This window comes from Choloepus didactylus, chromosome 1, assembly GCF_015220235.1.
Source record: "Choloepus didactylus isolate mChoDid1 chromosome 1, mChoDid1.pri, whole genome shotgun sequence".
NCBI classification, from domain to species: Eukaryota; Metazoa; Chordata; class Mammalia; order Pilosa; family Megalonychidae; genus Choloepus; species Choloepus didactylus.
The window spans coordinates 192,022,910-192,036,189 of record NC_051307.1 but is presented as its reverse complement, the minus strand read 5'-3'; the positions used below and the strand labels follow the sequence as shown (position 1 = coordinate 192,036,189).

Below are 13,280 nucleotides of genomic sequence, written 5' to 3'. Positions count from 1 at the left end.
CTGAAAGGAGCTGGAAACTGGAAGGAAGACCCTGCTCCCCCTCCCACCGTCCGGTCTCCCAGTGGTGCCTTCCAGCGGCGGAACCTAACAGGGAGCCTCCTGTGAGGATTCCGGGAAAGGCGGTTTGCAGAGCCCCAGCCCCGGCATCACAGAGCAGAGTGCGACCGGTGGGCTCACCTGGTCTTCTGGCAGGCACAGCAGATCCAGTCCTCTTCTTTCTTCTGGTAGAAGCAGCCGCTCCTACAGAGGCTGTATTTACGATCCACGATCTCACGTTTGGAGTTGAGGAAGGTGAACGGCGGGCAGCAGTGTATGCTGAAGTGTTCGGAAAACTTTTGGTTCTTGGAGAGTCTGGGACCCTCTTTAACTGCTTTCTGACTCATCTCGCTGGAAATTAGCAATACAGAGGTGGGGAGACCAAAAAAAAAAAAAAAAACAATCATATCAGGAGACATTCTACTCAAGCAACACTCTCCCTGCTGCTACCGTAAGTCACATGAACACCTGGGGTTGCCACACACAAAAACAAAACTCTGGAAGATCAGTTCCCTGCCCAACTATAAAGAGAGGAACTAACTTGAGGGTTTGCTTGTTTTATTTTACTTTATTTTTATTTTAAATCACATTCTCTTAAAGAGAGAAAGGAAGATGGACTCTTCCTAACGTTTCAGAGAGCGATTTAGGATAGGAAAAATATTTCAAAACCAAACATATCCTTGGCAAAATAATATTCTACATTTAGGAAAGGCCATTTCACTAAAAAGCTAAGAATAGTTTACTATTAAAACCATAATCAGTCCTCATACAATAAAATGTAGCACGGCAATGGAAAAGAACAAACTACTGATACCCAAATTGATGAGGTCGACATGTATAAACACAATGTGGAACAAAAGAAGCCAGACAAAAAGGAATACATGCTGTAAGATTCAATTTATATGAAGTTCAAAAACAGACAAAACTCATCTGTAGTGATAGAAACCAGAACAAGGTTATGCTTGGAGAAGGCGGGTCTGACTGAGAAGGTTCAGAAGGGAAACTGCTGGGAGTGCAGGGGTGGAAATGTACTAGATTTTTTATCTGAGAAGTGATATGAATGTAAATATTCAGTGGGTTGTACACTTTATTTTTGTGCATTTTACTGTATGTAAGTTATGCCTCCATTGAGAAGAACAAAAAAGAAGGAGGAGAAGAAAAAGAAAAGGAGGAAAATGAAGTGATTAAAGAGAAATTTGAGGCTTGAAAAAATTCCAAAGGGGAATTAACATAACTTAATTACTACAACTTCTAGGAATGTGACAACTGCAGAAATAGCCCTACCTAACACTCCAAGACACTGAAGCACATGGGGGACTTAAGTGACTATTAATCAACAAGAGCCAATAGCTAAACATTAGCTATTGGCTGAGAATGACCCTGCTCTCAACACACTCAAGGCCAAGTTTTGAGACATCGATGTGCAATTTGTAATGATGAAACAGCATGATATCTACCAACAGGAGAATGCACCAAGTGCAAGAAGAACATAAAGAAGAGATGGATTCTTTGAAGACAGGACATTTGATCTTGGTTTTTAATGATGAATACATCAAAAAAGACTAAGTTACATTGAAGAGAGAGTTTTACTTTTGTTGTGGTGGTTGTGGTTGTCTTCTGCTACAAATAGAAATAAGGGCTGAGGGACAATTGAGTCCAGTTATGAAAAGAAAACATTTTTTTGCAACCGAGTTTACAATAGTCAAAATAATGTGTTACATCTGTTTAGTATGTTACAAATGTTCTTTATTAATACTTCACCTGCTTTTATCATGCAAAAGTAATTTCAATATAATTAAATTTCTTATTTCTTATTCAGGGTTTTATATTTTGCTCAGGAAGCCTTTCCCCAACCCATCAGCTTTGAAACATGCACGTGCACATCCCATCCTAGAAGAAAATCCTCTTTAGATCCCACTTATCTTTTTGCCTCCCTATAACTCTCTCCTCTCCATAGCCAAAATTCTTGAAAAAGTTTCAGTTCTCTTTTTTCTCCATATCTGCAACTCTCACTCATTCCTCAGTGCACTCCAATCTGGCTTTTATTCCTTTCTTTTCAAAGAAAATGGCTTTCCATACATTCCCCAAAGACCTCCGTGATGGTAAATCCAGTTGTCTTCTTACTTGCTCTCTCCCTCCATCTAAATGCTTCTCTTTCCCATGGCAGCTCACTCTCCTAGATTTCCTCCTCCATCTCTAGCCCTTCCACTCAGTTTCTCTAAGCTCATCTGCTTTATCCAAAACTTATAATATTAGAGTTCTTCAAGATACAATAAACACTAACTGACTAATGGGATTGCTTTCAACTGACATTTGTTAAATACTTAGGTTGTGCTCAGCTGCTGTAGTGGACACAAACCTGAATCATGCTTCATCCAGGCCTCAAGGAATTTATTCACTAGTTGAGGAGACAGGAAAGTATGTGACTAGGATGCATATAGTGTGTTAATGGCCACAAAACTCATTTAGTGAGCCCAAATATGTAAGAGTCACTGAGATTGGTAAGAGGATGGAGCAGATAAACAACTTGCTCAATGTGAGCTCACTGTGTAGAGAGAGGAATGTTACATACACATCAATAAGTGCATGTGCTGTTTTGGATATGTTATGTCCTCCTAAAAGACATGTTTCAATCCAATCTTGTGGGATATTTGGATGAGGTTGTTTCCATGGAGATGTGATTCACTCAACTGTCGGTGATAATTTTGATTCGATTATTTCCATGGAGGTGTGGTCCCGCCCATTCAGTGTGGGTCTTGATTAGTTTATTCCAATCCTTTAAAAAGAGCCATCACAGGCCCCAGGCTGCTGCAGCTAAGACACTTTGGAGACAGCCGTTGAAAGCAGACTTTTTCTAGCCCAGAGTTTGCCTGGGAGAAACTAAGAGAATACTCCCAGATGCTTGGAGAAAAACGTCCTGGGAGAAAGCCATTTTGAAACCAGAACCCCGGAGTTGATGCCAGCCACGTGCCTTCCCAGCAGACAGAAGTTTTCCAGATGCCATCAGCCATTATTCAGCAACGGAAGCCTATTGTTCCTTAGTTTGGACAATTTTATGGCCTGAGGATTGTAACTTTGTAACCAAATAACCCCCCTTTATAAAAGCCAACCCGATTTCTAGTATTTTGCCTAATGGCAGCATTAGCAAACAGGAACAGCGGAACAGTGCAACACAAGGAAGAGCATGCCTTTGAACACAAGAACAAGGTGAATAAAATGCAGAGGACTTTCATAATGAGAGGGAATAATATGTTGGGCTTGGGAACCAGGTAAAACTTCATAGGCAGCAACATTTTATGTGGCCCTGAAATTTGGCAGTTGGAAATAATAATTAGAGGAAGGATGGGGATGGCTGATACCTAAGCAAAGACACAGAGGAGTGAATTACAGTGCCCCCAGGGCACCCTCCACCTGTCTAGAGTACAGAGTGCAGGAGAGAGAAACTGTGAACTTTCTAGCCCTAGTGACTGGGGAAGAGGTCATGCCATCAGCTTAGAGGGCAAAAACAATGATGGGGAAGGAGATCATGCCACTGGTTGGAGAGACAGTAAGTTTAAGGCGCATGAAATAATTAAGAAGAAATGGGCATCCAAAACTCAGGTGGTAGAGCTGTCATTTTGAGAGTCCTTCACCTCATGAAAAGAGGCACAACCTTGAAATGGATGAGATGCCTAAGAAATGAGCAGGGAGAGAGGAAGCAAGGCTCCCAGGAGGAGTAAAGGGCTTATCTTCAAGCTGCAGGAAGAGGGACCAGGAAAGAAGGAGCAGCAGGGGCTGTCAGAAAGGCAGCCTCTTGGGCAAGAAATTTTTGGTGGGAGGAGATGGTCTACAGGATCCAGAGAATCCTTTTTCTCAGATAGCATTTATAGACCCATGAGAAATTACAGTTGATTTATAGGTTATGATTCATCATAAAAACCCTAAAGATCTGCCAAACCCCTACCCAAATCTTGAACATGTTCCAAAGCTCAGTGCAAGTTTCTCCTATGGGAAATAATGAAATAAAACACTTCAGGAGTAACCTGAATTAGGAATGATTTCTTCAGGTGCTCAGCACATGGAAACCATGCTACTAAAATTTTCACAGGAAACTCACACATCCTCAATTCCTCCAAACTTCTGGAGTCATTTTCTCCCAAATGGTTCAGGCACCCATCCCACATAACATGGAAAATCTAACACTTGCCCCAAATTTCCAAGAATGACTGGCAAGGGGAAAGGGAAGGATTTTAAGTCTTCCAGTCTCCTGTGACTTTGAATTCCTGCTCACTTTCCTACTTAAAATGATGCCTGGACCCACTCCCTACCTATCCAGATCCCTGGGCAGCCCTGTCCTTCCCAGAACACCAGGGGAAAGTTCTCAAACTTTTATTGCATGACAACTCTTTCCTCTCTGTCCACCCTCCCCAACCATGTCCAGCAGGGGGCAGACTCACCATCAACTTGTGGTCCTAAAGAAAAAAGGTTCCCCAGGAACAACCCTGCTATCCTCCTAGGTCAACCAGCTGAAAGTTCACCCAGTTTTTAAAATAATCTGTTTGCCCTTCCAATTACATCCATCCCTTATAAAATGTTTACAGTCTTTGGAAAAGCTCTGGCCTACTAATTCCCCCGTAGTACAAATACAGCACTCAGTTGGGGAACATGGTTAATTGGTTAATATATACTGCCTCCCTCACACTCACTCTTTGCCCCATACCACCGTCAGCTTAGGAATGCTGAGCCCTCATGCTACCCAACACCAACACATACCTTCCCAACACACCAGGCTCACCCGTAAGTTAGTTAAAGATTCAGACAAGTAACTAACAGCAGAGAAAAGAATTAGCATTTACCAAGAACCTCTTGTATAGAGGTTGTTTTATGTACTTTGCCTGTTTTTATAATATGGCATTATCATCAGCAAACTAAAGATGACAGAGGCTAAGAAAAATGCCCAAGTTCAGAAAGCCAGTAAGAGGCAAACGGGGGAGTCAAATCCATGTCTGTGTGACTCCAACATCCCATGCTCTTCAACCAGGTCCAACATTGCTTTGTCTTCTCTATGCTCAACCCTCCTCTCTAAGGTGTTGGGCACAGACGAACGTCGGTGAACTGGAGATGGGCCCAGGCATGGGATAAGGCTGCAGGGCACTGGCCCTGTTCACGAGTGAAAAAGACTGAAAGTTGGAGGAACAGCATAAGTAAGGTCTCACTCCAGAAGGGAAAGGTAGACAGTGGAATTGGGGGGACCTCACAAGATGGCGGCCAAGACTTCCCTGCCAGCGCCAAGAAGACTCACGGTGTGGGACTAGAATGTAAACTTGGAGAGGTCTAGAAGGGAGTGTGACTCAGCTTCTCCCCTGCCGGTCCTTCAGTAGGTTTAAAAATCTACATTCACTGTTGAAAAATTGGAAAACTTGGATGAACAAAAATAATGAAAATTCCCAAATTCTTTTCCCACATTTAACCATATTTGAACATGTTTCTTCTTGAGAATATTTATATGTGAATGCACAGTTAATAAAAAAAAAAAAAAAAGGACCATACCTTACATATGTTCAAATTTATATAGTTGGAAAATCATTCATTTTTTTTAAGTTTTAAAATCATAGATGTTAGTTTTCATAGTATTCTCTTGTGGTTTTAAAAAAATCTGTGATAAATTTACATTAATAGTCCCCTTTATAGCTTATATCAATTTATATTTTCTCTTATTTTTCTTGGTCAATCTTGCCAGAGGTTGTCTAATTTTTATTCTTTTCAAAGCAAGCTCTTGGTTTTCTCAATTTGTCTTTGCTCTTTTTTTTCTAGGTCATTAATTTCTGCATTTATTTATTATTTCTTTTCTTCAATTTTCTTTAGGTTTATACTCTTTTTCTTTTTCTATATTCTTGAGTCAAACACTTCTCACATATTCATTTAAGACTCTGACTTTTCCCATAAGTACAACTTCAGTTGCATACCACAACTTTCATTGTCACTTAATCTTAAATATTGTATAAGACGCATAATGAGTTCTTCTTTGTCAATTATTTTTCAAAATCCATTGTAAAATTCCCAAATGTATAGAGTTGTTTTTATTACATTGACTTCTAATTTTAATACATTCTAGTCAGAGAAAGTAGTCTGTATGATAATGACTCTTTAATATATTTTGAGATTTGCTTTATGGCCTAGTACCTAGTCCATAATTTTTAAATGTTCCATGTGTGCTTGAAAAGAATGTGTAGTTCCAGAAAACAATTTTGGGATTTCCAGTGATGATGAAAATGTGTGTGAACAATGGCCTACGAATTAATTCCTGAATGCAGCAGCCATCTTGGATCAAGGTGCAACCTTGTAGATGGGCCAAGTGGCAGAGCACAGAGACTAGAGAAGACTGAGTGAGTTCTTGATGACCTGGGAGCCACTGTCCCAGGCCTGGACTCTGACTTCTAAACGCCTTTTACATGAGAGAAAAACAAACCTCCACCTCATTTAAGCAACTATCATTTTGATTACATGCAATTGAATACAATCCTTAGCTGATATACCATTCCCTCATCTAAAAAGGTGAATAGCAAATAATAATAGCAACACTTAATTCAGAGGGCCTTGAGAGTATAAATTAAAGCAGGTAAAAACCTAGCACTATACCCAATGCAAGTAACTTGCTAAGTAAGTTCCATTTCCCCTTCAGTGAGAAGTCATTCAAATGACCTGTCTTTCTGCTGAATTCTTCAGAAACACTCTCCACTCATCTCACTGTGTCTCTAATGATATTGGTCACATTTTTATTTATTTTAATAGCTAAAAATAAATCATTATAAATACTAAATGATGTTTTCACAAACGATACCATATAATTGCAGAGAAAAGTAATTAAGAACTATCCAGCAGAATGCAAAGAAACATAACTAAATTTGAATCTGTAAAATATAATCTTTCCAGGATTTCCATATGTTTCCATATACTCTAAAACTGAAGAGGAAGGAAAAGTGAGGCAAGATTTGAAGAAGGATAAGGAAATAAAGGAGGAGAACCTAAGGGAAGAGAACAAAAACCTCCTCCACCATTTATTGAGCACTATGATGTGCCAGACACTTTATATGTATCATTTCTAATTCCCAAAATAACCCTTCAAGGTAGTCTTTACTATCCCATTTACAGATGAGAATGTTGAGACCTGAAAAGTTAACTAAGAGCATACAATTAAAAAATATATAAAACTCACGGTGATCAATATGACTAGCTGACTTCCTGATATTCACCCTCCTTCTTCAGTAACAAACCTTGATTTTGCTTGGCAGAGCAACATGCTCAGTTAAATATACATGACTCCCCACACGATCACATTCTGGCCAATGAGACATAGGCAGAAGGCCCTGGGGAAGACAACCTTTCTTAATGCTAAGGCTTTTTATTTCAGAAGGACCGTCCCCTGGGGTGCGCATCCAGCCCAGCTCAGGTGCTCTCAGGCCCCAAGAGGGCGGCTCCTTTCAGGCCCTCCAACCTTCTCTCCTAGGGCTCTTCCTCCTCCTCCCCTCCCACCCAACACTTCGTAAACGCTCCACCACCTTGAGCATCAGTGCAAAACCAACTTGTTTCTTGAGGAACCTTTCCAGAGCCTTCCCCACCCCCAAGGAGTGGTGAGCAGTCCTCCCTCCTTCGTGCCACAATTCTAGGAGAGGACAGAGAAACTTTAGTTTTTTCCTTACTGTTTCACTGTCTCCTTAGAGTTTCTGTTCTCAGAGCCTGTTCAATGCCTGGGTCAGAACAAGGGTTCAATAGATGCCTGATTAAAAATGAGAGAATGAACAAAGGGCGTCTGTCAGGACCGGAGACTTCAGCCCGTGCTCCAGCAGTCCCAGGCCCAGTCAGGGACCTCTCCTCTGGGTCGGGCAACAGTGTCTGTTCAATGAAAAGAGGCAACACAGGAAGAGACTTTCCTAACAGAACTCAAAAATAATAAAACTGGGTTCTTTGGGTGGGGACGGCAGCGGGGGGGGGGGTTGCTTTGTGAACCCCAATCACCTTTTCCTAATTTGTGCAAATTAATTAGCCAGCTTTAATCAATGCACATGCATTTTGCTCCAGATTCTAGAGTTGGCACCAGGATCTACGTAACCACCAGCACCATGGACATCTTTAAACACAACTTCACTGTGTTCTAAGACTGCAGGTGGAAATTGGAACCATGACCATAAAATGGATTTTCTTCCTTCCTTTCTGTCATGTTTTCTAACAAGGCACTTGGGGTGTGGGGTAATTATTTAATAGAAGCTGCATGTGTCCCTCAGTCTCAGGCTGTCTTCTGGAAAGGAAAGAGAATACAGTAGTAAGTTGGCATGTTGGGCCCATATACCCCTTCACGTTCACAAGGTATCACAGGAAGTCAAACATGTAAATGGGCATAGGCTCTGGGAGGTGAAGGGTAAAGGCAGACAATTCTGGAAAACAGAATAGTTCTTCCACTCTTGTCACTCAGATCCCTCAGAACCATGAGCAAGGGTCTGCCCTTCTCTTGTTATAAAGAACTCAACGAGGGAAGTGCAGGAGGTGAGTCTTTACCCTGGTTGTCCAGGAACTGAACCCTGTACGAGAACAATATTCTGGTCTTCAGATATCAAAACTCCAAAGGAAGACAATAATCAGTCCTAAGACCCCTTAATATGCTATATGGATTGAGGAATAGGATGTTTAATATATACATGGGGAAAAAATTTAAGTTAACAAACAAAGCAAGAAATTTTGAATTTATTCAAACTCAGCTCAGTTATATACACACACAAAAACGCAGGTTTTTCATTCCTCTGAAACTGTATGATTGGTCTAATCTTACAATCCCATCCTTTGCTGAATATTGGTTGGGTTTCTTTGTAAAGAAAAGGGAAGAGAGAGAGCCACCAAATTTCTGAACTTCCAGTGTCTTGATCACTTTTGGTTTAAACCATCTCTTCCTAGTAAATAGACGGTTCAGGTTCAATTCCCTAAAAGGACTATTTCCCATCTCAATCTCTTCCTCCCCTAGGTGGGTAAGGGTCTGGAGAAAACTGAGACTCCTCATGGCAATGAGGGAAGGGGCGGCTGCTCTGGGTGGTATCTTCCTCTGCTGAGCTCTGCTATGAGGCCCCTTGGCATGACACACATTGCTGGCTACTGGCCCCATTACAGCCACCAGTAATCAAGGCCCCTACTCAGCAGCCTTCTATTCTGGTCCAGCTGTCCCCTCAGCTCCCTCACATCCACTCCAGGAAACCTCTGGTTCCTGTGCATCCTTGGAATTAATGTGGGGAGGAAAAGCTCTAACTGGGGCCCATTGGCCTAGACAGTTACCCCAACCAAAGCTCCTGGACCCCACCACATGAGGCTGAAGGCAGGCTCTCCAAGAGGCTTGCAGAAGTGTGTCATGGATGTTTCTACCATATCCCATCCCCCCCTCCACCATTTTTGAGGTTTCATCCAGAGAAAAATGAGAACATGCTTGTGTGCCTCCTTTCTCTCTCTTTCTCCACTTTTCTTCCCACTTCCTTCTTCTCTCCAGCAGACTTGCCCTCTATCATATCCTCCTTCAGCTTGAAGGAAGCCTGAGGCTCAGCTTTCTTGGCAGAAGCAACATCCATTCTACACTGTGGAGGAAACTCTGGGACTGGGGTTGGTCTGCAAGATTCTTGGTATATGAGCTGCTAGACCATTTGAAACTAAGGATTACAGAAAACAAAAATCTTAGTTTAATATTCCCTAAATCATACCCTTTGCAAACTTAAGTGGCCAATAACAGCTAATAATAGCACTATCTATTGTGGGCTCACACTGTGAGTCAGGTACTCTTCTAAATGCATGGCATCTATTAATTGATTAAACTCATAATAAATCCTATGAGGTAAATACTCTTACATTTATCCTCATTTTACAGATTAGGAAACTGAGACCCAGAGCAGATAGGTAAGTAAAAACCAGCACAACTCATGAGTGACCAGTGACACTACCATGACATTACTGCAGTTGTCCCTTATGACCCATACTACCCTGTCCATACTAGGCAGATGGAGCCTCGGTGACTTCATCAAGTGTCATTCATCCCAGAAGATGACATCACGGCCACCTACCAGCAACAGAGAGGGGTGAAGCCAGGTGTAACAAAGGATCCCGGGCCCCTTCCTTGGCCCCCACTTTAAGAGGCAGAATGGGAAAGGAGTTCCCCTCAACAAACTAGGAATGTGCTCCATAAGATGCAAAACTCCCCCACAAATTCACAAACTAGAGAAGGCCTGAGCAAATGAAGACAGGCTCTTCCTAGGACTTCCCTTTCCTTTTACCTAAGTCCTTCCGACACATGACTAAATTCCCATTAAAGCCCACACTGCCTCCCTCTCTCCCTTCAAATGCTTAGGAATAATTTTAAGGAAGAGATAGTAGTAACCAGGAATGGCTTTGAGAACAAGATGACATGCCTAGTATTGAAAACACTGAATGAGAAATGGTGAACTGATGCTTCTGCAGAGATAACAGTTTTTAAAAATAATGGAAACTTTTCAACAAAATTCAGGACTTTTTCCTTAGACCTGTGAATCTCATTTATGCTGAAAGTCACACTTTATTTCAGCAAAGACAAGTCACCATAAAAAAAAAATACTGAATGATTTCAAAGGATGGAGGATTAATTTCAACTACTTAAAATATCTATAAATCTTGAATGAATTTCTGTTAAAATGGTACCTCTATTTCACAATTTAACATTTATTCTCTGTAAATCAAAGCCCTTGAGAGTGATAAAATCTTTTAACTTGTCATCTGTGAGGGGAGACAAAAATGAAATATATTTTCAGCAGTATGTAAGAGTATTCATAAGAAATAGTAAATGAAATTTTAATTGGAGGGGGAAGAAGGGAGACAGGAAAGTGTGGTAGGAAAATCCCAAACTTAATTTCTGCATATTTTCCAGAAACAGGGGTGGTGAGGAAATTGCCAAAACAGAAAAAGTGAAGCGTATCTTTCTTAAAATCAGTATAGCTTACCAAAGGAGAGGAGATGGGAGAGAGGGGAATCTTTGCATTAAAAAAACAAAATACTGTGTAAGCAATATGGTTTGGTTTTTATTTAATTATTAATATTCTTATAATTGATTAACCATGTAAATTTTAGGTAGCCATTTAAAAACCAAATATCAGGCAGCCATTTTTAATGCAGTTTTATTGAGATATATTCACATACCATACAAACCACCTGAAGTATACAATCACTAGCTCAAAGTATCAACACATAGTTGTGCATACAACCCTATAATCAATTTTAGAACATTTTCATTACTCCAGAAAAGAAATGAAAATAAAAAATAAAACCCAGATCCTCCCATACCTCTTATCCACCCCCACCAACACCCCCGATTATTGACCCATAGTACTGGTGAAGTACATTCGTTTCTGTTGATAAAAGAATATTAAAATATTACTGTTAACTATAGTCCATAGTTTGCAGTAGGTACATTTTCCCCATATACTACACTATTATTAACTCCTTGAAATAGTGTCATACATTTGTTCTACTTCATGAAAGAACTTTTTTATATTTGTACAGTTAATCCCAGACCTTGCCCACCACAAGATTCACTGTGTTATACACTCCCATGTTTTAACCTTCAACTTTCCTTCTGTTGACATACATGAATCTAAACTTCCCCTTTCCACCACACTCACACGTAATTCAGCACTGTTAATTGTTCTCAGAATAATATGCTATCATCACCTCTGTCCATTTCCAAACATTTAAGTTCAACTTAGTTAAACATTCTGCACACAGTAAGCAACTGCTCCCCATTCTTTAGCCTCTTTCTATATCCTGGTAACATATATTTTATTTCTATGAGTTTGCATGTTATAATTCGTTCATATCAGTGAGATCATACAATATTTGTCCCTAAGTGACAAATATTATTCACTTATAATCATAATGTCCTCAAGGTTCATCTATGTTGTCACATGTTTCAGGACTTCATTCCTTTTTACTGCTGAATAATATTCCATCATTATGTGTGATGGTTAGGTTCATGTGTCAACTTGGCCAGGTGATGGTGCCCAGTTGTCTGGTTAAGCAAGCACTGGCCTAACCATTATTTCAAGGACATTTGTGGCTAGTTAATAAACCAGAAGGCTGATTTATTAAATCATCAGTCAATTGATTACTTCTGTGGCTGATTACATCAAAAATGAAAGGAGTGTCTTCCACAATGAGAGAATTCAGTCAGCTGGATTTAATACAATCAGTTGAAGACTTTTAAGGGAAAAGAGAGAGAACTTCCACTTCTTCAGCCAGCCATCCTCTCCTGGGTAATTCATTGAAGACCTTCACTGGAGTGCCAGCTCAAAGCCTACCCTATGGAATTTCTCTTCTTCAGACAGTCAGCCTGTCTTGGGGAGTTCATTGAAGATCTTCATCAGAGTTGTGGCCTGCCCTACCAAATTTGTACTCATACATCCCCACAGTTGCATGAAACACGTCTATAAAATCTCATATTTAGAGATACCTCCAGCTGGTTCTGTTACTCTAGAGAATTTGGACTAATACAGTATGTATATACCACATTTTGTTTATCCACTCGTCTGTTGATGGACACTTGGCTTTTTCCCATCTTTTGGCAATTGTGAACAATGTGGCTATGCACATTCATGTGCAAATGTCTGTTTGCATCCCTGCTTTCAGATCTTCTGGGCCTATCTCAACTAGTGGGATTGCCACATTGTAAGACAACTCTACTTAACTTCTTGAGGAACTGCCAAACCATCCTCCACAGCAGCTGTACCATTTTACATTCCCACCGGCAGTGAATAAGTGTTCCAATTTCTCCACATCTTCTCCAACACTTGTAGTTTTCTATTTGCCTGATGGCGGCCATCTAGTAGGTGTGAGATGATATATTATTGTGGTTTTGATTGCATTTCCCTAATAGCTAGTGAAGCTGAGCATCTTTTCATGTGCTTTTTAGCCATTGTTTTAATTGGGTTGTATTCTTTGCCCAGTTTTTAATTGGGTTGTTTGTCTTTTCATTTTTGAGTTGTAGGATTTCTTTATATATTCTGGATCTCAAACCTTTATCAGAGATGTGGTTTCCAAATATTTTCTCCCATTGAGTCAGTTGCCTTTCCACTCTTTTTGACAAAGCCCTTTGAAGAACTGAAGTATTTGATTTTGAGGAGGTCCCATTTACCTATTTTTTTCTTTCGTTGCTTGCGCTTTGGGTGGAAAGTCTAAGAAACTACTACCTATCACTAGATCTTGGAGATGTT

General features: G+C 40.5%; 1 protein-coding gene across 4 annotated transcripts in view; it reads right to left on the bottom strand.

The window, feature by feature from the left end:
• LOC119543015 (myelin associated oligodendrocyte basic protein) overlaps window positions 1–13,280 on the bottom strand; it is a 54,767-nt gene that overhangs the window by 22,733 nt on the left and 18,754 nt on the right. For all 4 annotated transcript variants that reach the window (XR_005218510.1, XR_005218512.1, XR_005218509.1 and 1 more), the window contains exon 3: window positions 178–387. Coding sequence is in view for 1 of the 4 variants with exons in the window: in XM_037847594.1 (XP_037703522.1) it covers window positions 178–383 (206 nt within the window). In the remaining 3 variants the exon portion in view is untranslated. The remainder of the gene's footprint in view (window positions 1–177; window positions 388–13,280) is intronic.